The 26,943-nt window shown below is 43.5% G+C and overlaps 1 protein-coding gene across 5 annotated transcripts in view; it reads left to right on the top strand.

The window, feature by feature from the left end:
* Nucleotides 1-26,943, top strand: part of dlgap2a (discs, large (Drosophila) homolog-associated protein 2a) — a 161,866-nt gene that overhangs the window by 103,985 nt on the left and 30,938 nt on the right. For 3 of the 5 annotated variants that reach the window (XM_048228073.1, XM_048228072.1, XM_048228075.1), the window contains 4 exons: nt 1,818-3,010; nt 14,233-14,441; nt 24,031-24,099; nt 25,648-25,798. In XM_048228073.1, coding sequence (XP_048084030.1) covers nt 1,886-3,010; nt 14,233-14,441; nt 24,031-24,099; nt 25,648-25,798 — 1,554 coding nt within the window. In that variant the 5' untranslated portion in view covers nt 1,818-1,885. The remainder of the gene's footprint in view (nt 1-1,817; nt 3,011-14,232; nt 14,442-24,030; nt 24,100-25,647; nt 25,799-26,943) is intronic. The other 2 variants (XM_048228076.1, XM_048228074.1) reach the window with 1 other exon arrangement.

The raw sequence follows: 26,943 nt of genomic DNA on the forward strand, positions 1-26,943 counted from the left end.
CTGGAGCCACAGAGCGTTGCGTAACCTGAAAGGACCGTCACACCAGAGCAAGAGTTTTTATTTCTCAGCAAAGTCCAGTGGTCACTGCATAGAGAAACTTCAACCTAGGAGGTCATTCAGCAGAAACCTCCGTCCTATCATTTAGCATGTGATCCATCCCATCCTAGGGAGTCGTGGTAATTGGAGTGCTTCTACTCCAATTTGCAAACATTCTCATTTGGGAATTCGGGCACCAGAGGGAATTATCACAGCTTGCTTCTGTTTTGTTCGATTTTTTGTTTTACTTAACTCAGATTAGCATTTTCCCATGTTTTTTCATCACCAACCATCACCGAGGGCAGCTAAACATGGCCCATTAATGTGTCTGGGTTTCAGGGAGCTGTTCAGAGCTTCTGGTTACACACCACCACATAATGAAAACAGGCTCACTGTCTTGGAGAAGATGTCAGTAAATGTCGAATGAAATATCGTAATGCTGTGCAGGAGTGAGTGTCTCAGAGAGTCATTCACCTGCGGCCGCTGCGTTTTCACCAGATTAAAACGTGCCCCTTCCATCGACAAAATATGTGTTCCCACACACTCTATCTCCACAGTTTCCCATAAAACATAACCTTCACTTTGCAACGTCGAGGTCTCACTGCCCATGCAGGTTTCTGTGAGTGTTTTTTTTTTGGAAGTGATTTTGTCATCTTTACTGGAGCAGTCTGTGATGGGCGCTGGATCACAGGACTCAGAGCTGGCAGCACCCATCAATCTGAGCTGATTTACGGACGGACTGCAGCTGCTAATGCACAATCTGTTGTCAGAGAGTGGAATCAGTCTATGAACATATCTCAGCTGTAATTACACACAACCTCATGGTATTTTACAGCTACCCTCACACATATGCAGGTACATTTTGATCCTTCTTATTAAAAGGATCATTAAGACCCAAACCAATATCTATCTCATTCCTACACTCCTACACTGTGTTACACTGTAATAAAAGCTTATGAAATTGTATTCTTATCCATCTTGCTTTATACTAGATCAACTCTGACCTTCAAAGTTGTTTTAACTCAAATAAAGGATTATAAATTATTGGCTTTAGTGCCTTGAGGTATATGCTTACATGTGAAAAAAGTTGATGAGGCTTTGCATGAAGAGCAATAATATTCTCAGCGGCATGCCTTATCTCCTGAGTTTGCATTGCAAATTATAACCAGGTCAGACCAACTCAAGAGGTTTGATGACCGCTTTTGATAAATCATCGTCCCTTAGTGACCTTTTGACATGTTTATCAGAGAATAGTCCAGCAAGCGTGGGGAGAACAGTGGTCCGAGTAGGGCCTAGCTTCGCTCTGATTTAGTTAAACGTGGGCTACCAGTGTGTGTGCCCTTGATGAAAGATTATGGGGGATGTCGTTTTAATCTTGTGGTGCTGCCTCTCAAGGACGTCCGCTGATGCACCTCAAAAGCGCTCTCCCTAAAGCTGGCTTTGACGGATGATGCCTCCCTTCCCAAATGATAGGCTATTATTTTACTTTGCGGCGGATAAATGGAATCGGTAGCTGCTAGCTGTCCCCTCGCTGTCTGGCACAAGCAGACAGGAGAGAGAAAACAGAGGGTGACGAAAAGCTTGTTCTCATGTCTCTATCATTTCACGCGTCTCTGTACTTTCCATGTTTCAAAACCAACATCTTGTTATTTTTTTCTCAAAAGCTGTACCTGTATGCGCATAATATCAGATATCTTTCAAAGACGTTCAGCCATGCAGAGAGAGAGTCTTTCAAGGGCAGGCAAAGTTACTGACGTTGCTGTCTCTTTTGTCATTCACAGACCAGCAGTATTCATGGTCGCCATCCCAGTACTTCGATGAAGACAGCTACTCTCCCCCTCCCAAGAATATGAAGGGTCTATCCGGCGGCCGGCCTCAGCTACAGATCTCGTCAGCGCACACGTGCGGCATCTCTGACTGCGAGCACTCCCTGGACCACCTGCAGCATGGGCCGGCCGAGTCTCGCCAGTCCTACCTGCTCAGCCCGACCGAGAGCTGCCCGCTGGACCACCACCACCGCTGCTCGCCGCGCAGCTCCATCCACTCCGAGTGCATGGTGATGCCCGTCTCCATGGCCTCGGACCACGTGTCCAGCAGCACCTTCCCCCGCATGCACTACAGCTCGCACCACGAGGGCTCGCGGGACGACTGCTCCATGGCGCACGTCACCGGTGGAGGGGTCGGAGGCCCCGGTGGCGGAGGAGGTGGTGGTGGTGGTGGAGGTGGTGGCGGCGGTGGCGGTGGCAGTAGCGGCAAGATGAACCGCATCCCGGCCAACCTGCTGGACCAGTTCGAGAAGCAGCTGCCCATCCACCGCGACGGCTTCCACACGCTCCAGTACCAGCGCACGTCCACCACGGCCACCAGCGAGCAGCGCAACGAGAGCCCCGGGCGCATCCGCCACCTGGTGCACTCCGTGCAGAAGCTCTTCACCAAGTCCCACTCGCTGGAGGGCTCGTCCAAGATGAACGGCACCAAGGGGGGCGACTCGCGCTCCTCGGACAGCGGCCACCACCACCACGGCCACGGCCACCACCACCACGGCCACGGCCACCACAAACACAGCAAGCGAAGCAAGAGCAAGGAGCGCAAGTCCGAGTCCACCAAGCACCGCTCGGGCATGGCCGGCTGGTGGAGCTCGGACGACAACCTGGACAGCGACAGCACGTACCGGACGCCCAGCGTCATGAGCCGCCACCACGTCGACCACATCAGCCACTGCTACCCGGACTCGGTGCAGAGCCACTTCGGCGACCTCTCGCTCAAGACCTCCAAGAGCAACAACGACGTCAAGTGCTCGGCCTGCGAGAGCATGGCCATGGCGCCCGAGGGCAAGTTCATGAAGAGGAGCTCCTGGTCCACGCTGACCGTCAGCCAGGCCAAGGAGGCGTACAGGAAGTCCTCCCTAAACCTGGAGAAGCCTGTGATGCCGCAGGACCTGAAGCCCTCTTTGAGGGCTTGTCATTACCTGCAGGTGAGTGCTTTGGGCAATTGTAATTTTTTATGATTGGTTCCTGTAGTCCATCAACCGTGGACACTGAATAAGTGCATTTGCTTGCGCTCTCACCCTGGAGTTATGTGGTCCACACTCACTGAGGCCAGGTCCTGCAGTACATTGTGAAAGATGAAGCCAGGTGATAATGAGCACGGCTCAGGTAGACCAGAGGGAGGCACTCATTTGACCTCAATAAACCACAGTGGTCAGCTCATTCAATATTTTACTATACTATACATTTTCACATAGATATTCTGCACTATTTAAAGATAACGGTGACTTTATATCCTCAAATGTCATGTGAGCTGTTTACATTAAATGAGGGTGTGCCCAGAGGAACTGGGAGGCCTAAAGTTCACTGAGTAAATCCACAAAGGAAATAAAGATTTACTGATTCCGTTAGTGTGAATGGACCAGTAGCCACCCAAAGCCATTGTTTAGAAATATTGCAAACAGTGGGGGCATATTGACTTGCATTGATTGGTCAGTGAGACCTTGTGGTTTTACAGGGAGCAGGTATTTCATTATACCAAACATTAGCGACGAGTTCCCATCAGGAGTGCTGAAGCTCTTTGACGGGTGGATGCTAATGGCTCCGTATTATTTCGAAGTCTGCATGTAATAGGATGAATTATAGAATTGACGACCTGGTGAAAGTCATTAATGGCTTTCTCATTGTCGGTTACCTGTTCGCGGCTCTTGACTGGAGTGGGGGTTTTCTTCTTAGCCCTGCTGTCGTATCTACGAGAGTGCGCTGTCGTGGGAGAATACTTAGCTCTTATCGAGGTGTTTTATTGTGTCAGACCAGGGGAATAGCAGAGGATTAAATGCATGGGGATCAATCCAAACCAAATCATTATTGTGCACTTGGATGCCTCGAGTAATCATTTTTAGCCGTGTGCGGGATTGTACGGCTTTAAGGTGCCACCATGGAGGCGACACTGCTGACGGTGCACTGGAGCGTTACAGGAGTCACTGGTGGCAACATGGCTTATTTTAAAAACTACACATCCCATGCCGCTCAGTTAAATCTGTGATTGGAGTCTATATAATAGACTATAGACCCTACTATCAGTGTCTAATGTGTAATAAGACCATGTCTGTCTGGCTAATGGGATGCTTTGAGAGAGCTCTATCTGCCACTGCTGTTCCTCTTAAACAGATTGTTCTGTGATAATTACCTGATTATCTCTCACAGGGCGCTTAGTTCGCTCCATATTGGTTAATGAGATTGAGCAAAATGCCTCAATGTCAATTTATGCAAGTGCAGCCCGGATCTCTTTGAAATATCTACACATCTCCCTCCACATTTATTTTGTTACTGTGTTGACTGTTGGTGTCTTTCTCCTCTTAAATGAAAATTGACACCAAGGAACAATTATGGAGTCATTGCACAATGAAAACGTGTGATAGGTTCGATCCGAGTAACTACAGGGGTATATGCATCTGCAGCAACATGGGCAAATTATTCCTTTCCATAATAAATTCTAGACTGACAGATTTTATCAATCAACACAACATACTAAACAAAGCACAAATTGGTTTCCTCCCAAATCATAGGACCTCAGATCACATTTTTACACTACACTATAATTGATAAACACGTTAAACAAGACAAATCTAAATTATTCACTTGCTTTGTTGATTTTCGAGAAAGCCTTTGGTTCTGTATGGCACAAAGGTCTACTCTACAAATTATTAGAATATGGGGTTGGCGGGCAAACATATGATGTAATAAAATCAATGTATTCCTCAAACAAATGTGCAGTTAAGATTGGAAATATGCAAACAGATTTTTTCCCCCAATACCGTGGTGTCCGTCAAGGATGTGCAATGAGTCCAATGTTATTTAATTTATATATAAATGAGTTGGCCACTAAAATCCAACAATCCACTGATCCTGGCATAAAATTAGTAGACACAGAGGTAAAATGTCTTCTCTATGCAGATGACTTAGTTCTCATAGCCCCAAATGAAGTAAGCCTGCAAAATAGCCTGAATATTCTGGAAATATTCACGGAAAATTGGTCACTAAAGGTGAACTTAAAAAAGACAAAAGTTGTAGTTTTCCAAAGAAAAAATAAAAATAACAACATTATGAAATTTTCAATTGGCAAAGACCTAATCGAACAAACTCAAGAATATACTTATTTAGGGATCTCCATCAACTCAACAGGAAAATTTGATTTGGCAGTAAAAAACCTAAAAGAAAAAGCACAACGATCTCTTGATGCTATCAAAAAATAATTTCAAGCCAATATTCTCATAAGAATATGGTTAAAAATTTTCATGCAAGTCATTGAACCTATTCCCCCTTTATGGGTGTGAAATTTGGGGACCACTTTCGAGATATGATTTTGCGGATTGGGAAAAACACCCAATTGAAGCCCTGCACACGGATTTCTGCAAAAACATTCTTAGAGCTCACAGAAATACCCCACATAATGGCTGCAGGGCTGAACTGGGCCAGTTCCCATTAATTATCAAAATTAAAAAAAAAAATTTGGAAACACATACAATTTAGTGACCCCAATTCGTTACATTATAAAGCCCTAAAAAGGTCAGAATTAAATATAGAGAAAAGTCCCCTAAATCAATTCATCTTAAAGCACAGTAATCTCACTCCAATTAATTTGACAATGCCCAAAATTAAAAAAGATTTAATTCAATTAGCGAATAAAATCCATCCAAATTCTATCATAGAAAAAGAAAAATATATATCATATTGGACAGAAATCACAAAAACCCAACATAAACTTGAATGTTATCTTGCAATTAAGCACAAATATGAATTGGCCCCATATCTAAAAACGCTCAAAGACAAACATCGAAACAGAACCAGAAACAAAACAGAACATCGAAACAGGTAGAAGGAAACAGATCTGGTTACCAAGAGAGGCCAGGCTGTGCCACCACTGCCAGGAAAATAAAATAGAAACAGAGATACACTTCCTAACAGAATGCAAATTTTACACAGACCTCAGAGAAACCTTCCTTACAAAAGCAAGTACCATACGCCCTGAAATCTTAGATGAAAATAAAGAGGGTAAGCTAAAATATATCCTGTGCGAAATTCCAGAAATTGCACTGGCAGCTGGAAAATATGTACTAGCCTGTCACGAAAGACGAAATGCAACCGTAAGCCAGTGATTCCACCCCTACTGTTGTTTATCTTCTCCCCCCCCACCAATTTTACTATTCTATTAACCTACCTTTTCTTCCCTCTATTATTTACATTATCATCTTATCATTATTTTTTTTATTAGTATAATTATTATTAATGTCTCCTATTTTGATTATTCCATGTTTTCGCTTTTGTTTTTTGTTCTTAATGCTTTGGCAATATTGTAACCTGAACAGTCATGCCAATAAAGCACAATGAATTGAATTGAATTGAATTGAAAAGCAGCAGACAGTTTCTCCCTTAAATTTACCTTAGAAAAGGGCACTGACTGGACGTAGTCCTCTGTTGGGGGCTTGATTGCTTTTTGGGGGGTGCTTGATAAACAGATGCTCCAAAAATAGCACTGCAGTATATCACCGGGCTATATTTGGATCCCATTATCAATGCAGTGGCGGTGACGCAGAGTCCTGGGGGAATTTATGTTCTCACTCTGATGTTAGGCAGCCGAAAGGTCTTTGGATTCACATTGGGCCAAAATGGAAGGAAATAAAGGTGCTATTTTTGGTCTGCTTTCATCAACAAGGGCAGTCAAGCAGGTAGATTGAATTGTTGTTCAAGGATGGGGCATTTAGAAGGGTCACTTCGACAAGCTTGTTGCCTTGTCTGTCTCCCTTTATTTATTTGCCTGCTTACTAATGGACATACAGACTTACTTACTTTTACTTACTGACTTATACATACTTGTCCCCACATTTTGCAAAGTAACTGAGCTTTTCTTTTTACAATCTGAACCACTTGAGGTACAAGTCACCTTGCTGATGACAAGTCTGGAGAGTACTTGAGACCCTGGCTAGTGAAAGCACCTGTGTCTCCCCCAGCCCTATCAGTGGAGCTGACATGAGTGGCTCTGAATGAGGGGACTGAGTTCTTTTCATCTTCACTTTCATGATCCAGTCGCAAAGGGATGGGTACAAACAAGAAAAGAACAGAACACAGAACCCTAGCTGACTTGGTTAAAATGGTTAAAATCAGAACGGCTGACAATTGCTGACAGTCGTTGGAGAAGGTAATGCCTGCGTCGTTGGCGGAGCGGCACCACAAATTAGTCTCCAATTATTGTTCCAGCTGAACCTCCAGCGCCTTCCAAGCCCCCTCTCCTTCTGTGGGATGTGAGGCCTGATTCAGACGCGAGAGGTGGCGGTGGCGGCGCAATAAAGTGTTAAATTAAATGAGAAAGAGGGCGAGTGAGCCGGTGCCAACAGCCAGCCTCATCACCACCTGCCACCTCGTTTACACTCTCAAATCTGCTCCCCTCTGGGCACTGGCACCCTCTCTCTCTCTCTCTCTCTCTCTCTCTCTCTTTCATTGTCCCTCCTCCTTCCTCCTCTTACACACACTGTCTCCATCAACTTCCATGTCCACATGACTCTCTCTCTCTCTCTCTCTCTTTCTCTCTCAATATCTCTCTATCTCCCTCAAATTCAAATTCAAAATGCTTTATTGGCATGACAAGGACACTCATATTGCCAAAGCAGTTATTATATAATACAAGAAATGATAGTGAGTGTGTGTGTGTGTGTGTGCGCGTGTGTGTAAAAATATGTATACATGTATGCTCTTGTGTGTGTGCATGTGACTTTCTGTGTATTTGTGTGTGTGCGTGTGTGTGAGAATGTGTTTGTCTCTCTCTTTCTCTCTCAATATCTCTCTATCTCCCTCAAATTCAAATTCAAAATGCTTTATTGGCATGACAAGGACACTCATATTGCCAAAGCAGTTATTATATAATACAAGAAATGATAGTGAGTGTGTGTGTGTGTGTGTCTCTTTGGCGTGTGTGTAAAATATGTATACATGTATGCTCTTGTGTGTGTGCATGTGACTTTCTGTGTATTTGTGTGTGTGCGTGTGTGTGAGGCCCGGTCCCCTTCTCCATATAGTATCTTGAATTGTGATACTCTTCACTTAGTTCACTAAAATTTAGGAATTTCAGGGGTTTTTGATGAAAATGCTTCTTGTTTTGAGGAATGATTTACATTGTAGGAGGAAATACATCTGTCTCAACCTCACCTGATCGAGAAATGACCACATATTTTCTGTTCTTTTAGTTGCCATGATTTATATGTTTTTTTTTTGTCCTATTTTGATTGCCAATTTGTGGTCACTTAGTCTGTACTTCAGGTCAGTCTCTCTCTCTCTATCTCTTTCTCTCTCAATATCTCTCTCTCTCTCTCAAATTCAAATTCAAAATGCTTTTATTGGCATGACAAGGACACTCATATTGCCAAAGCAGTTATTATATAATACTAGAAATGATAGTGAGTGTGTGTGTGTGTGTGTGTGCGTGTGTGTAAAATATGTATACATGTATGCTCTTGTGTGTGTGCATGTGACTTTCTGTGTATTTGTGTGTGTGCGTGTGTGTGAGAATGTGTTTGTCTCTCTCTTTCTCTCTCAATATCTCTCTATCTCCCTCAAATTCAAATTCAAAATGCTTTATTGGCATGACAAGGACACTCATATTGCCAAAGCAGTTATTATATAATACAAGAAATGATAGTGAGTGTGTGTGTGTGTGTGTGTGCGCGCGTGTGTGTAAAAATATGTATACATGTATGCTCTTGTGTGTGTGCATGTGACTTTCTGTGTATTTGTGTGTGTGCGTGTGTGTGAGAATGTGTTTGTATAGGTCACTTGTTGTCCCATAGGCCCGGTCCCCTTCTCCATATAGTATCTTGAATTGTGATACTCTTCACTTAGTTCACTAAAATTTGGAATTTCTGAGGGGGGTTTTTTTGATGAAAATGCTTCTTGTTTGAGTGAATGATTTACATTGTAGGAGGAAATACATCTGTCTCAACCTCACCTGATCGAGAAATGACCACATATTTTCTGTTCTTTTAGTTGCCATGATTTTATGTGTTTTTTTTTGTCCTATTTTGATTGCCAATTTGTGGTCACTTAGTCTGTACTTCAGGTCAGTCTCTCTCTCTCTATCTCTTTCACTCACTCTCTCTCTCTCTCTCTCTCTCTCTCTCTCTCTCTCTGTCTCCCTCTCTGACTCTCTAATTGTCTGTCTATTCTATCTATCCTCTCTGGATCCCTTTGTGTATTAAGGTGGGCCTCGCCCCTTCTTCTTTCTCTCACTTTCATCTCTGTATCCCTTTGTCCATCTTCCTCTGTCATCTCTTTTTCATTTGCCTCCTGCTGTCCCAGCTCCACGGCTGTTGAGTATCTCTGGGATCATTTTCCCATCAGCAAGGTGACATCTTACCATCGCTCACACTGGAATTCTGCTCTCCCACCACACTAATCCTCCGTCACTAGTCCATCACTAGCTCATATTGTATCGCCTGTATGCTCCAATATTTACAGTTTTAATATGTTATGGAGAGGCTCTGGGGAAGGTTTTTGTGCACCTGTAAAGCATTTATTTTATGGCTTGTGAATTATGTTTGTTTTTGTGCTATTCTGTTAGTGTAGCCTATAACTAACTGTCAAAGGGCAGGCAAAGGATAAAACAGGAACAAAAATGTCTTTTCTCAGATGGGGCTTTGATCATAGCATCATCAGAATGGGACAAAGCCACACCAGAGCACTGTAATAAAGTGTTAAAGTGTAACTCCGGAGGAAAAGCTAGGGTCTACAGTATTTACGGTTGTTAACAACTTCAAACTTTTGATTGAGAGCAAAATTACGTAAATTGGTGGTGTTTTGACCAAGACCGTTTATTTGCATTATCACTCAATGGGTTTTACAGTGATGCTAACGGGGCAGGGTGCTATATTGCTAGCATTTAACATATTTTTGTTCTCAATCAAAAGTTTGAAGTTGTTACACTTTAAAAAGCAATAGTAATCTAACCATTTTGGTGCCAGCATGTGAGGTTCAAGCCCTCTTTTGCTTACTACCACCAAAAACGTGTTTTACAATAGCATCTTTTTTGCCAAACTAATTCCGTTTTCCACGTTAACACAGCTTTTTCTTTCCTGAGAAGAGTTCAAAGAGAGGGTTAGACTTTGATAGGTTTGCTGATAGGGCATTTGCAGCCGGATATAATAAGCCAATTAATTACCATATTGACTTGCCAAAGGTGACCGGTTCAGGAGGAATAAAAAAGAAGGGGGGAAGAGACACCTTGTGATGAAAGACAAGCCAAGCTGCAGCTCAGGCAGTGAGCGTAGGGCATTTCCCAGGGTGAGGCTTGACAATGACTCAATAAAGCACAGCATCTTGTTGTCGTGGATACAGGGAGCGGCGTTCTTGGTCCTCTTGAGCCATGTGAGTGAGTGTGTGTCTTTCTGTGTGTGTGCTTGTGCATGTGTGTGTGTGTGTGTGTGTGTGTGTGTGTGTGTGTGTGTGTGTGCAGGCACGTGTGATGCATGACAACATGCTCTTTCACCTTTCACAGCTTCATGAACCTCACTGCAGAGGCCGTGCCCTGTATAAGTAGACATTAGAGAGAGAAAGGGAGAGAGAGCGAGGGAGATGGAGATAGGGAGAGAGGCAGAGTGACAGTGACAGTTTTGCCCAGGCATTAGTGCCTCCACAGACATAAAAAGCCCCAGGAAGCCTCGAGGAGCTCCTGATGTGTCTTGGCGCGAGGGGAGCCGGTCAGAGCCAGCGAGCCTCATCCAATCTGAGGGCAACATCGTGAGGAGCAAGGGGTGGGGGGTGGGGGTGGGTTTAAACCCCCCTCTCCAACCCCCCCACTCAGCCACCCACCAGCATCTGAGGAGTCTGTGACATCCTTATGTAAGCACTGGTGCCGCTGACTTCTGCCTCGGACACAGGAGCCAGCGTAGCTTGTCATCGGCCCTTATTCATGTTGTCATTCCAAGATCGCCTTAACCCACCCATGAACTCCCACACACACACACAACGACTCACAAAAAAACGCCTGAATGCAGTGGAGCCTGTACTGCCCTTCTCAAATGCACAGTTATCTTCAAGTGTTTAACTTTGTTGCCTGACCACATTACTTGTGGACTGTACTGGGACTATTGAAAGCGGAGGATTCATTTTTAAGTCGTTTTTTAAGTCTAGATTTAGCCATCTTTCAGCTGTTTTCAGAGTGGACAGACTGATGCTTCATGCGGTGGCTGGAAGATGGATGTGGACGGGGGGGGGGGGGGTGCAAATCATCCTCCCTTCTGCCCTCCAATCTCTCCACTTTATCAGTCATTTCAAATTAAACAAATCTCACCACAGCTTGTGCCTGTCCTCTGGCATTTTTCCTTAATTAAACATCTAAAAATATCAAAGTCCTCGAAGACTTAATTAACCCAAAGACTTCAGTGTTTACACAGCACATGTTTGTCGTGTGTGTTTATGTGGGGGAGCTTTCATGCAAGTGTGTGTTCTGCTTGTGTGTGGGTGTGTGTGTTCATGACGAAGTATGCTGTACGCGAGTAGAGTGGAGATAGTTACACCTGCAACACTTTATGTTGACATTACCGTTTCATGCGGGAAACGTACAAACCTGTGGGGGAGAGCAGCAAACTACATCATCTGCTTTGCATTCAACTCAGTCCAGTCATATATAGGTCATGTGCCTTTTTTTGACCTACTGTATTATTAGAACTGCTGAATAAGAAGTTGTGTGTAAACTGGGGTCATTTGGTGAACAGTTATTCAGGCTGCTAGACATTAATGTGCTGAAATTATAACAGCATGATTGCCTTTGGCTACCGCTAAATGAGAATGATAAAAATGAGGCAATAAGTGTTCACTGCTGTAAAAATTCATCCTATGAATACCTGGGTTTTTTCTCTCCTTGACCGAGTAGAATTTCCTCTTTATTAGTAAGCAGCTGTATGTTGGAATTTTTATGGGCCTTTGAAGGTCAAGCTGTTATTTTTTGGTGACTGGAGTTGGTTGCTAATTCCACGTTTGACTCCACTTACCGTTCTACTAAATGAGATTTTTTGTAATGCAGTTTTTAAATAACCGGGTCGGTGTTGTCACGCTCCTTCTGGTGCATAAAACACAATGAGAACTCTGTGACCTTTCCCTCTTCCTCTTGCCACCCAGTTGACCCATGTCGGGGGCAATAAGTGGTTGCCAGGCAGCTGCCAAACCCTGTCATCAGCGTTATAATAACCATCATTAGTGGAGCCAAAAGCTCACTCGTTGGTTCAATACCGCATCACCGCCTGTCCTCTCCGAAGATGACACAGTTTGAGACGGAGATGACCCACTGTTCTCTTCAGGAGCGGTGATCAACTCCATTAGCAACCATGCCAGAATGCCCAGTATTGACGTGGGTCTGGGCTGAGAAAAGATTCAATGTTACACTAAGTGATCTGAGAAAGGAGATGAATGCACATTTCTTGGATGCCATCAAAGAGACCAGCATATTAGTTGATCATGCATGGCGCTGTTGCTAATGAAAAGCACATGTCCATTAAGGTGATGGGCTGTGTTATACAGGCATGGGCTGTCTGTCAAGATAATGCTGGTGAGAAGGGTGAGACAGGCCTAACCAATTTCTGCTACATGAGAGGGGAGTCACAGAGAGTTTGTCATGTCATGTTTCTGTGTGTACAAATAATCATATATAAGCACACACCTACATACTGTAAGCACACATACAGACTCTCTCTCTCTCTCTCTCTCTCTCTCTCTCTCTCTCTCTCTCTCTCTTATACATACACACACACACTGTACATACCTATGGGACACACACACACACACCCACAGTGTCTCGCCCTAGTACTAGTGTTTAGTGTGCCTGAGGGCAAATTGGAACCCTAGGGTCTGGCATGTTATGTGAGTTGGCATCTCAGCTACAGTCTGGTGCTGTGTGTGTGTGTGTGTGTGTGTGTGTGTGTGTGTGTGTGTGTCTGTGCTCTAAAAGCTCATTCTGAGACTGACCCAGCCCCTGCTGTAGCCACTGTAATTGAATTCTGTTGTTCACTTGAAGTGAAGTGAAGATGTGCTTGTGCCATGCCAAAAAATGTCAGTGAGTGAGCAACGCGACGCCCAGGTGGGACTTGATGCTCTCAGTCTCCTGAGTGGTGAGACAATTTAGCTCCCGGTGACCCAGGAGGGTGTCGGTCCTGCACACACTGATTTGCCAGCAAAGATGTCGCCAATGGCCCATTTTCACATGTCACATTTTTGTCTGTGGTGGTGTGACAGTGTGACACTTCAATCTAAACCCCTTAAGTGTTTTTTCCATAAGCTTTCTAAAAAGGTGAAGGGTCCTGTATGGAGCATCTCTCCATACAACACTTCCTGAGGGCAGCACTGGCTCTTTCAGAGCCAGAGAGCCTCATCCAATCAGTGGGATTAACAAAGAAAAGTTTTTTTGACGTATATTCCTTCGTCGAGATGAGCCAAAAACATTCTCTTAAAAAACTCTTTAAGTACAACCTTTGATATGAGGAGGATTTACAGCCTTACCATAAGAAAAAAAATCATGAATTCAATTCTTGATTGGTAGGGGAATGATCACTGGCACGTTCTTGCATGCTTAAAAGACAACTCGACATCAGACGAGCCGTAACTGAGGAGGTAGTGTTCTTTCATCCCACACAGAGGCATGTCTTTCTCATAGTGTGTGAAAAGAACACTCTGTTTGGCAACACTCACTGAATGGGCCCATTTTCTATCCCTGTGTGAGAGGCCCCTCATCTGAATCCTACAGCACCATGTGGGACCATGAGGGACACTCCAACTCCAAACGGCCTTTTGAGAATGAAAGTGAAGTGAAACAGTTTTGCTTGGTGGTCAGACAGAGAAGAGAGTGAGTGGTAATAAAATGCAAGTAGTTTTTATGAGTGACCATGTCATTACTGGTGATAAAATGACTTCTACAAAGTCGTATGAGCATTTGCTGTCAGCTAGTTTCAACCTAACAGCAAGGATGTAGATCCGCAAAATATCAAGAAATCTTATGGCAAATGTAAAAAAGTATTTTAAAAAAGAGTATTTGGGTGCACAGTGTGTATTTTTGTCAGGATTTGAGTGACTGTTTTTCAGGAACTGAGTGACAGCGCTGGTTCCGTTTCTGTAAGAATATCTCGTCCTGTTGCTGTGACTGAAATGATGTGTGTATTGCCTGTCCCCACAGGTGCCTCAGGACGAGTGGAGCGGTTACCCCGGCAGCAAGGATGATGAGATCCCCTGCCGGCGGATGCGTAGCAGCAGCTACGTCAAGGCCATGGGCGACGAGGAGAGTGGCGAGTCGGACTCCAGCCCCAAGAGCTCGCCGCAGAAGAGCGCCCGCTCCGACGCCCTCGTCAAGTCCGTCCTGCAGAGGCAGCTCTCAGACTCCCAGAGGTATGTCCAGTCTGGTCCGCCACTATCCCATCACCACTCGTGCCCCTTTCCCCCCATTTTTGACCACTCTGCTCATCGTGTGCTTGGTGGTCTGTGTGGCCTGCCCCCTGGTGGTGTGGTGGGGGAGTGATGACCACAGTTACAGTATATGCACCAATCATGCTGAATGCATGCATAATGTCTTCCCAATGCACGACTCCACCCCAGGAAATGCAAGACAACAACAGGGCAAAGGTATTTGTGGGGTGTCGCTGCCTGATCTACTCTGAATGCTGGTCAGAAAGACCATCTTTTATGGCTAGCATTTTGGATATTTTCCTAAGAGGAAAAGCGGTCTTACCACAGGCAGCTGGCATGGATTGGTCAGCTGGCATGGATTGGTCAGCTGGCATGGATTGGGCAGAAGTATAGAACACTGCTTTTAAAGAAGCTTTCTTCACAACAACGCCGCTCCTTTATCCTAACACTAATTTTAACAGGATCATGAGCACACGAGCCATATAAGCCAACAAATAGGTTACTTCTACAAGCAACAGCTGTTCCGGCATAGACATGCTGTTCAGAAAGAGCCAGACAGTTATCTAAGGGTGCAAAGGTGAGAGCGATGCGCTAGGGAGTGAAAAGGTGTGGGGGGAAGAAATTGGACAGCCTCAGCCCGAGGTCTAGTTGAAATGAGGAAGACGTTTTTACAGCGGAAGTCATTCAGTTTCTGGAGCCGGGTAAACAGTGTGCCTGTTGAAAGATTTCTGATGACATAGAGGTGGCCTGCTGAGAAACGCTTGCTGGGGCACAAGAGTGAAACATAAAGTGTCACATAAAAAAGTGTTTGCATGATCTCTGTACATGTGATCTCTCTTACCCAAACAATATTTATGTGCCCTCTAACCATGTCAAGGAAAATTCTGACATATCTAGAGCATATAACATATTCATGCCGGAATGCCGGAGAGATTTCTGGAGTCTTGCTGTAAATGCTGTAAACTCAATTGTATCCCCCCAGTGGAAATGTACAGTATATACTGTACCTACCTTTGGATAATGGTATAATGTTATCAGATTATAAATCCATTAGTGGGATAATATGGTTCAGACATGTCATACAGCTCTGAGAGTGCATTTGATTTGCCACAGATCTCTCATTTCCTGCTTATGTATTCTCAATACAACGTTCACATTATGCAGGTCTGCCTACATTGTAGGGAACATTAATTATGATAGGAAGGTCAAAAATGACTTTTTCTGCCACATGTATTTATTTGTCTAATAAACGGATTGAAAGCAGATTATTTATTCACTGAAATCCAACGCGTAAATCAGGCGTCGCTGGAGTAGTAGTGTCATAGGGATCATAAGTGTCTTGAGAGAGCATCAACTGGGACATTATGCCGGCAGAATAGCAAACAGCTCCATTACCCCTGCGACGGTAATAGCGTGACATCAGGACAAATGCACGAGACAAAGATTGAAATGAATTAGGCCTACACCGGCGATAGAAAGAATTTCAATCACGCGACAACGATAGTGAAAGCATGACGACACCCCCCACCCCTCGGCCCAACACTCATTACCACAAACGAGAACACAAGCACTGTTTATCTAAGGTTGAACATGGCTGTTCTGTTCTCCTCCTCATTCTCCCATAAATGTCAGTGCAAGGGACATGTTTTGTATCCAGTCCCTTCAGACTTTTTGATGATTGAATCCTTGGTTATTAAACAAGTTATTTGGACAAAAGTTGATGAATGAACGGGTGCCAGACAGGAAATGAAAGGGGCCTAATATCTGTATCCTGTGGCCTTTTGCACTTAGGTATTCAAAGAGTGGTCTTATAATTGCTTTTGTGTGGGCAGAGGTGTCTACTATCTTTACTTTGTGATCCACTCTTTCTCTTTGTGACCTCATGTCCCCTACGTTAGCGATTGTCATTTCCATTTCATAGCCCCTGTTGCTGGGCAACAGTAGACACTAGCGCCAACTCTAATATTGTTGTCATGTTCCTTTGAAAAATGCAGAACTTTGTCTGTGCCAGCTATTTTTTTAAGCCTCCCATATCTACAAAGAAACATTTACTCTGCAGCAGCTCTAGTCATCAGGGATTCGCTCTATTTGATGTTTAATTAAAAGATATTCTCCCCACGTCTTTCACCTTCTTCCTAATTGCTGCTCTGTGTCTGTTCCTTTCCACAGTGATATTTCTCACATGAATCTCCACACTATTTTTTTTGCTGTTATGTGTGGGTTTAATGAAGCACTTTCATGTTACATGGCTGAATTTGTCTGTGTCAAACAATCTCATCATCAAATGTTATCACTGTGGACATCCAAGGGGTCGTCTAAACTGAAGAAACAGTGTTAGTCTTCTGTTTCTGACACACCATTAAGTATGCTGTGTCAGCCATGCAATAGATTGCAGATGTACTTTGATTTCATTATCAATAGTTGCTTAACTGCTAAAACTGCAGACTCTTAAAACTCCGTTTTCATTTGGAACAGTTCTGACTCGGCCATGTCAAATCCATTCTGCGTGTGGGAATTGAGCTGCAGTCTCACCGCGCAGGAAGCACTCCCATAGTTTTACCTCAGGCTTTTTATTACACTGTGACTGCATATTCAGGTAGACAGTGAAGTGTAATATTAATAGTATTAGTCAAGCCTACCTAGCCCTACGTTTTATGAGGCAGATAATATTATCTTTAATTAAAGTTTCATCCTCACAATCTGCTCGTCCTCCTTAGGTCTAACAGTACTGTCTTCTTCTGTGATATTGAAATAGTAAAATGGGTGGGAGAAAAGGAAAACCTGTGTGCCACCATTCTGAGCCAATGCTTTGGTGTCCTACCTCACTCCAGATGGCACCACGAACCACTTTAGTTCCGTAAATACTAACAGACCTTCGATAGCTTACCTTATGGAGGAGGTGATATGAGCCATACAACTAGTCTCCAAGTCTTATCATGCTGTGCTTGGGTAGAGCCCCAGTTTACCTGCTCCGATACTGGCGGATACTGAGCTGCCGTCTGGATGCTGCCCTGCTGGATGGGCTATGTGTGGCTGAGCTGGGTCTCCCACTGGCTCTGCTTCAGGGAGAGAGCCAGGCTCGTTAGGAGTCACCGGGTTCACCAGAGGTCCCGAGGGCCACAGGGCCTGCAGCCTGCACTGCTGTCAAGATGACCCTCTCCGGCATCCAGCATTCCAACAATAAAATTACTTGTTTTTGCATCAAGAATGATTTTTAAAATTAATTTCAGTTTAATTACGGTGCTGTTTTGTAGATGTGTGAAAACTGCTGTTTTGTGTGTTCACCAAGCTCTGTACATTTCATTTATGCACAGCCACATTTTTGGGGGCACTCAACTTATGCTTGTGTCGTAAAGGAAGGAAAAAAAAAAACGATAAGTGAAAAAAAAAAATGCCTTGAGGCAAGTAGGAAGCTGATTTAAATGTTCTCCTCTGATTTGACTAGCTCACATTTCGGAGCTAATATTAAAGGGGGAATCTCAGTAGAGCAGGCGGATGAGGCTGAGAGCGAGTCTGGAGACTGTAGAGCACACTGTTGTTGGAATTAAATCTCTGGATATGAGAGCATGTCTGCAAAATGATAATTGGCTCAAATCATAGAGGACATCCAGCGCCACAGGACGCCAGAGGCAATATTATGATGGTACCTGCTGTTCATTTACCTATAGTTTACACGGAGAAGCTTATTCTACCTGATGCCATTGTTAGGAGAAATTGATGTGACTGCAAATTGGTACGGCTGTTAACGAATTGCTAGGATTTCATTAATTGCTTCATAGAAAAATCGAGGGATTTTGTCAGTTTTTGTCGTCTCTGATCCGATCAAAACTAATTTAGTCTCAACTCGCTAAACTCACAGTGTTTCATCATGCTTGGAAAACATTAATCTTCCTGAATAATTTGTATCATCGCTGCAGTGTGAATAAATATTTAGCTGTTGATGCAGAATTTTTTATATTTCTACATTCAGTGGGCGTCTCAACAACAGAATTCGAGGACAGCCTTACAATGATCTGCTGAAAGTAAACACATATGGCCATCTGAATTGTCTGCCACTCTGTGGACATCTGTTGTGCATCTGCCGGCTGGTTGCTGTGTGATTGTGGTATCGAATTATAGTTAACTGATTCAAACTCAGAAGAATTGTGACAAAGCAACAGTATACTGCAGAAGGTGTAGCTTTAATCCAATACAGAGCATAGGTTCGCGAAGCCACATTAGGCAATACATATGTACCTTGTCTTCAGTCTACAGTATTTCCCTTCCAATGACCTCTGACCATGCTGAACAGCCACTTAGGATGACCAGTCTCTCTAGGCATACATGTCCTTATAGGTAAACTCCTGGCCCCCAAGTATGTGTATGTTTTAGCTATATATACCCCCTGCTGTTTCACCACATGGACCTCAAACAGTTTTCCAAATGTACAGAATATCTTTTCATACAACTACTACATAATAATAAGAATATATTTTCATAAAGCTACATAACTAAATAAAACCACCACATGATGTCAACACAGCGGGCAGATTGGACTTTTGTCACCCACAACTGACTTTCTCCAGATACTTTAGTGGACTTGTTTTTTTAGAAATTAATATATCTCTATTGAGGATAGTGTAACTATTGATCCTTGAAAGAAATGGCCTCACAGCATGGACACCAGGCAAGAGATGTCTTTACTGAAGGACTGGATATTGACCAGTATGGATTCTTGCGCTCTTGCCCTCAGCCTTGGGTCCAGGCTCATTGATGGGATCCCAAACGAAGCATCCCGATATGCTTGCTCTTCTGCGATCCTTTGTACCGCAGAGGAAGGATTCCCACTGTGGTGCTCATGCCCTCCGATTCTCTCCTCTCTGGGTTTCCCACAGACGCGGCCCTGAGTCGCTCATAACTGCATAATCGATGCTCTCGGCTTAGTCATGCTGTTGATCACGCAATAGATAGTGCTGCTCCTCCAACACTGTGGGAAAGTAAGTGCTCAGCCATTACAGTACGTATCGAGTCAGTGTACAGAGTAAATTCTTGACGAGTGTCTTTTTGATATTATATTGTTCCGGGTCAGCAGGGGGCGGTGAAAAAAGGGGAGTTTAAAAAAAATGAAAGAAATTCCCTGGAGAGAAAGTGGCCCTGCTCAACATTTTGCTCACGCACGTATGAAACCACATCAATGGAGACAAGTTCGACAGCAGTAAGTCGACATGTTCATCCACCATGAAGTTGAAACCCGGCCTCCATATTACACATCACAGCTGACTGACGCCTGACATTGAGCCTGGCACCGTGTCGCACAGTTCCAAGCTTGTTTAGGTTAGATTGGCCTGAAGCTCGAAAGATGACTAGTGTGTTGTCCGCCGTCTGTTGCTTTCTTTCTTTATTTTTACACCTTCCCTCTCGATTTCATAGCGCCCCAGGAGGGCCGGAGGGGGCGGGGGGACTCGACGAGTGTGAATTTGACAGCTCAGGTTTTGGGAGCTAATGGTGTTAAGGTGGAAATAACCTTCAGTGGGGGCTGTCACCCGCCGTGCTGCTTGACAGGGTCGCTCACTGTTCGCACCAATAAAGAACACATCACATGCTGCCACAGCTCCCCCCACGGCCCCACTCACTCACACCCCCCTCCCCCAAACATCTCTCCTAAGAGACAAGATTGACATCAGTAATCGTTTCAATTAATAATCGCGTTTGGTCTTCTCCGGAGGTGGCGGAGGTCCCGCGTGTTTGCCCTGTGGTCCAGGCTGATGAATGGCGTTAGGATTGGATTATCAGAGGCGATAAAGAGGACTTGCCAGATTTGTTTAATGGAGGTATTTACTAAGACTCGTCAGGAGGAGCATGTGGCTAAATAATCCAATGGCATAATAAATTACTTATAATTGAATGGCAATATGCTCTTTCAATCTCTCTCTCACACTCTCCCTCCCTCTCCTATAATGATGGCTGTCTTTTTTTTAAATAAATATGGCAGGGTCTCCAAAAAGCAATTTAATCAATCCAAGTTATTTTGGGCGGATTTAAAAATAGCTCGATTTGTAATCTGTGATTATTCGCACATGGAGCTGTCTTAATTAATCAAAATTAGCTTGCATGAAGCGCTCATTAATTGATAATGTGACATAAGGCAATTATTCACTCTAATCACAGGCTTTGTGTATGCTTGTTACTCAAATCCAAGGTCAAAAATACATTTGGAGGGCAGTGATGCATTGCTGTGAATACAGTACCCCAGAGGCCATGCAGTTTTTAGTTTGTGATTATTGCTCCATATGGAGTGGGACAGTTTTACAAAGCGTGTACCGGTATGATCTTTTCCTACACATCATCTCTGCACATCATACTGTAACTGTTCAGAAACTCACAGAAAATGGTCGCCCTCCAAAAACAGTTGGGTTTAACAATGGGCTTAATCAGTTTTATTTGCAGGAGGATGTCCATTATTCCTCAAGAAGTCATCTTAGTTTTGGACATAGGGCATTTAGGAGGATTTTGTAAAGCAACTGGGCACAAAATACCTCTTTTTGTCACTTTTTGTTTCAAATGGATTCCCATGGTCCTTTGGTTCAAGTGGAAGAGCAATGTGCTCACAAAACCATGCTATTGAGTTTTATTCCCCATGGATGGTAAAATATGTTAGTCTAACAGTAAGTGTGTTTGGATGAAAACTAGTCTGGTAAACAAGTGCATGTAAACATGTCTGAGCCATGCTAGAGCGATGCCCATCAGCGGCTCTCTGGCGTAGCAACTGAACTGTGGTCCTGTTCTGGGTCCTCCACTGTAGCCCCCAGTGCTGACTGCTGCAGCCCTGACATGCTGATGATGGCCCAGGGCTTAATAAGACTAAGTGACTTTGAAAGCCTTCCTGGGATCCTTGTTCGCTGGCTGTTTCCTGTCCTGCCCTTCTGCTGGACGGAGCAGAACTTCACAGTCCATTATCCCATGGTCGTTTGACAAAACACATGCAGCACAAGTGCACTTCCCCTGCCTTCGGCCACAACGTCTGCGTCGTGCTCGTTTTTTTCTCTTCTCAACTGTACTCATATTCATATAACAGTACATGTGTTTCTATACCTCTTAGTGCAGAGCTCCTCCTAGTACATTACGCTGTCAATTTGAAATGCTTACTGCAACAAACTCAAGTGACAGCCATAGATTTTTATCACCATGTTAGATGCCAGACTCAACTTATTCCCCTGGAGTTCTCATGCGATGTCTCTATGCATTCACTTCTACATTCTCAGTGCAGCGGCCATTTCTGAGCTCCATGGCAGCCCTTGCCTTTGTGATGGGGTGAATGTAACCTCTACCTGCTGTTCTTCTGGATGTCCGTCGGCACAATGACTTTTGTCTCTCTGTGTAGCTTTGTCATGTGTCTGGAAAAAAAGCACATTCAGAGCCCTGTGAACATGAAAGGGGGAAATGAAGAAGTATCAGAGTGTTCCATCTCTATCTGGTGGAACACTGGCCAACAATAGGGCTACATTAGCAGTAGCTGGGGACACGGTAGGCAAATGAGCTGGTGCTGACTTGATAAAGGGCCTTGTACTGTTGAAAGAGCCCTCTACAGATTCATCAGAGAACAAAAGCTAGCACTAACAGAGCAGATTAAACACATTTTGCCAGGGATGAGGTCATTCATATCAGTCCAGGACAGGTCAGAGACCTGAAAGTTATTTTAAAGGATTTTTACTTTTGTATAGATAGATTGTATGTAATGTCCTCTTAGTCCTTTACATGTATATAATATATGTAACTGTGTACAGTGTATACAGTGTATATAGTATACATGTAACTAACTGTGTACAGGGTATATAATATATACAGGTACCATGAGGACATTGTTTTTCAGTGAGCTGTCAGAAACTGCTTTTATGTTGTTTATTCATTGTAAAGCGCTTTGCAACTGTATTTTCAAACATGCTATATGAATGAAGTTGATTATTATTATTATTATTATTATTATTATTATTATTATTATTATTATTATTATAGTGGATGGAATCCACAATCTTGAAATCTCCTGGCTTCTTCTTATTATTATTATTACTATTACCTTTTCTTTTTACCTTTTCAAGAATGAATGTGACTCTAACCGCTTAACGTACAGACATGTTGAAAAAAACGTTGTGAAGGAGTGGGGCAAGAGAGTTATTTTTTCAGATTTTTTAAAAAGTTTATACTTTTTGAGAAATAGGGGATTAAAAATGTTAAAAAAGCTCATTTTTCCCCTATAGACTTCAAAGGCTGTGATGTCATAATGGCCTAAAGGCAGCTGCGCTTGTTAAGCCCCCAGAGTAGTTCCCGGGCTAATTAGAACACTGACACAGGTGTCACCTGTGAAATCAACTGTCTCAGTTTCTAATGCATACAATCTGGTGCTGCCTAAAACTACACATCCTGTTTAAGTGTTTCCCGTGTCTCAAAATAAAAGTCACAGCCATATCTCATGCTTTGCGCATTATATCTCCAGAACGGTTTGACGCATGTGCTTCAAATTTGGTACAAGTGTTTGTATGGACTCAACGATGAAGTGAGTTGATGTTGGAGGTCAAAGGTCAAAGGTCAAGTCAATGAACACTCTGAGTGCGATATCTCAAGAATGCCTTGACATACATGTCTGAAATTTTTGGTATGAGTATTTGTATGGATTCAAAGATGAAGTGAATTGATGTTGGAGGTCAAAGGTCAAATGTCAAGGTCAAAAACACCTTGAGTGTTATATCTCAAGAACGCCTTGACACACAAGGTCTTTTGGTACGAGGGTTTGTATGAACTCAAAGATTAAGTGATTTAATGTTTTTTGTTTTTTTTTCAAGGAATTTCCCCACCAACATTAATCCAGCAGATTTCCATCCACTATTGTTATTATTATTATTATTATTATTATTAGTGGCACTGGTAGTATTATCCACAATCCCATGGAATATCTTGAGATCTCAAAATGTAAATCAGAATGACATGCTTTTAGTTATTCCTCAGAATTCATGTAAAAGATACAGTTTGTCGTTTTTGTCATCAAAAATAAAAATGCTTCTTGACCTGCAATAGTGATATTATTCTGAAGGCGCACTAATACAGATGTTTTTCAACATTCCAAAGTTTTCTATGCATTATTTTAGGTCGTTTTTAATTCTATTTTATTTCCTGGGCCTTCAGAAGTATATCATCTTTGTATGTTCTGAGGCATTTTTCCGTAACACAAATTGAGAACTGCACCTGCTAGTGTCAAAAGCGACTTCTGTGTTGTCTGTGTTGAGTGTGTCTTTGTGAGTACCTTGGTTCTTGGTTCTTGCTGTTCACCATTCCCATGCATCCGTCCACAACTACACCTCACTCTCCACATGTGGCAGTTGACATCACATTGTGAATCACCGTTGAAGATCAGCGATGTTTGCTGCTCCACAGCATCCAAAAGCAAACATTTTTGTCCCCTCTCCCCAAAGTCAAACATGTAAACATTCAGAAAAGCAACCTCACTCTGAAACCGGACATCTCTCACCGTCATCCCGTCAGCATTTTTGATTTTTCTTTCTGTGTCCAGTAACAACTCGTCTCTTCTCTCTGCCTACAGCTCGTATCGTTTGGATAAAATGAACAGCGACGTGTTAAACTACATCACCAATTTCGCTGCAGATCTAAGGTGAATACATACAGTGCAGCACACAGTGCCACCACCACTCCAACCCCCCCTGCCCAATACACACACACACACACACACACACACACACACACACACACACACACACACACAGCAGTTGTCAGGGTTGAGATCCAGTTGGCTGAGGCCCAGTGCTGACACGCTCAATACAGACGGCTCGCGCACCAAACCCTCACGCTGGTCAATGAAAGGTCAAGAGGGAATTCACATTCCAAGTGAAGAATTCAAATTCCAAGTGTTTCCCAAGAATCAAGGCAGTCTTAAAATCAAAACACGGAGCAAAACAAGACCAGGGATGGGAGGGGTACCGTCCCTCCTAGAAGAACACACTCTTGCCAGAACAAAACCCAACTTTGAGTTGAAGGACATGGGGGAGAACAGGGCCAACTGTATCTGCTGAAACAGATTTTCCTTTCTCTCTTTCTCTCTGGAGATTAAGGGTAACAGTACATACATATAAAAGTCAGCAGTAGTGCATACTTTGAGTAAAATGCTTACGGTACATCCTGAGGAACCTTTGAAAGGCGTTCCAAAAAAGTGACTCAGAAGAGGTCCAACATCACTATATACTGCTGAGTGGGCACAAGTTCAACACTCATAATGACACTGAATGTCGGGTCCTCCTGTCCGTCTTGCATTCGTGGAATCTTGAGTTTTACTTTTTTTTACACTCAAGTAATGTTAAAAAGGCACTTCTGTTATCCCTACTAGATCTTTCATCTGTCACCATCCCCCTTCAAATTAACTGCTTTATTGGTGCAAGATTCCCTTCAGCCTTCCACACATTTTGCTATCGCTTCTTTTTGCAGTTCTTTTATTCTGTTTGCAGTTAACCTCTTGTACCGAGAGGAGGCTTGCCTTCCTGGAGTTTTCAGACAAATCGAGCCACTTTACACCTCGGCGCCTCTGTAGAACTGCTGGCTTGCTAACTAGCCCCTGATTTGCATTTCCCCTCATTTCCCTCGATCGATTGGTTGCTTCAGCACAAAGGCCAATCGAACTGCCATTTTGAGGACACCGCTCAGCACGTCAATGACTTTGTTACCAAAACCCGCTGTCTTTGTATCTGACAGTGTCATAGGATGTCTCATTCTGGTACGCAGGTCCTGCTGAACCATGCAGTCAAAAAGCAAATGGTCTCCCCCTGTATGTGATGTTGTTGTGAGAATCTTGTTTCTTCACTGATGTGTGTATTTCTTTGGGGATGTCTGATGGACTTTTATGTGTTCTGGAGATTGATGTTGGGTAGAGACATTTTTTACATCCACTATGCCTTTGAAACTGTGTTATAACTGCCAACTGGTTCTTTGTGTTCTTTATGTCTGTGTGTCTGTCTGTGTGTCTGTCTGACTGTCTGACTGTCTGCGTCTTTTTGTTTGTGTCTTTCCCTTCTTTCCCGTTGTCCTCTCTCTCTCTCTCTCTCCCTCTCTTTCCCTTCTTTCCCGTTGTCCTCTCTCTCTCTCTCCCTCTCTTTCCCTTCTTTCCCGTTGTCCTCTCTCTCTCTCTGTTTTGGTCCCTTTCTCTCTCCAGTCAAAGCTACCATTTGCAAGCCACGAGAGACATCCATCCCAGCATCACCCTGGATCCCTCCGCCAACTATAACTCCCCCAAGTTCCGTTCCAGGAACCAGAGCTACATGCGAGCCGTCAGCACCCTCAGCCAGGCCAGCTGTGTCAGCCAGGTGGGTCCGCAATGCTGCGGGGTGGGTGGGTGGGAGATGTGGGGCCTTAGCCCCCCTGGCCATCCCTCGCCTTCTGGGCCCTCTGAAGTGGCCCAAATCCTCCCAAAAGCCCAAGAGCCGTATCCGCTCTCCGCATCAGGACCGAGCGGAGATCTCTCCAAATCTCTCCTCCTCCTCCGCGTACTTTAATGTTTGTTCAGCCCAAGCTTTTGCTGTTTGATTTTATTGTGAGGTGAGGTGTTTGCAAGGGGGTTTAATTTCCACCCGTCTATCTAAGTGATTTGAAGTGTTCTCTTTGTACAGACGTTGATGAATATTTAAACAATGTCTTGTTTCACGCTAAGTATAGATCTGCTCAGGGGTCGAGGATTTATATTGCTGCAACTACGTTATGTCGTTCCATCTGACTGTTTGCTTCTCCAGCGTTGTTTTTTTTACATATTGTAGTGCATACTAGTTGTCATAGCTGATTTTTCAAAGTGTTCTTGGTGTTTCTTATTCTGTGAAAACTTTGAATGGTTTTGGCTAATGGGTTTGTAATCACTCATTTTCACAGTTGACTGACCCAATGCAGTACTCCCCTTTTATTTAATTTAATGAAGGATTTGATTATCACAGACCTCAGTGTGAATAAAAGTTAGTACTGCAGTAAGAGACATTTCATTCTCATCCAAAAATATAAAAGCATGGGATAACCAATGAAATAAGCATTTTCCTTACTGGGTGTTTGAGTTACTGAAGGAAGCATTTTAGACACAGTTAAAGGATTTCAACTGGCTGAGGCTCTAATAGTCACAATATATTTGAGTCTTTCCTTATTATGGACTAATGTTGGTCTTGATAGATGTTACATTACAGTTTTATTGTATTTGTTTATATTGCTGAGCAAAAAGCTCTGCTTTCAACGTTACACTTATCTCGTTCATCTTTGTGTAAGAGCTGAATATCTATTTGAAAGGAATGTTGTATTGATCCAACACAAGTCTTAAAGATCACTTCAATTCCCTGACACTCGTTGTGTCTGTGCCTGCCCATGCCAACTCTGAGGTCGTTACCAGATAATAACCTTTTCAGCAGAACAAGATGGCAATCTGTGATATTCTAGATTGCCAAATGGGAAATTCCAGATTCGAAGATACTCATTG

Source organism: Alosa alosa, chromosome 19 (assembly GCF_017589495.1).
Source record: "Alosa alosa isolate M-15738 ecotype Scorff River chromosome 19, AALO_Geno_1.1, whole genome shotgun sequence".
NCBI classification, from domain to species: Eukaryota; Metazoa; Chordata; class Actinopteri; order Clupeiformes; family Clupeidae; genus Alosa; species Alosa alosa.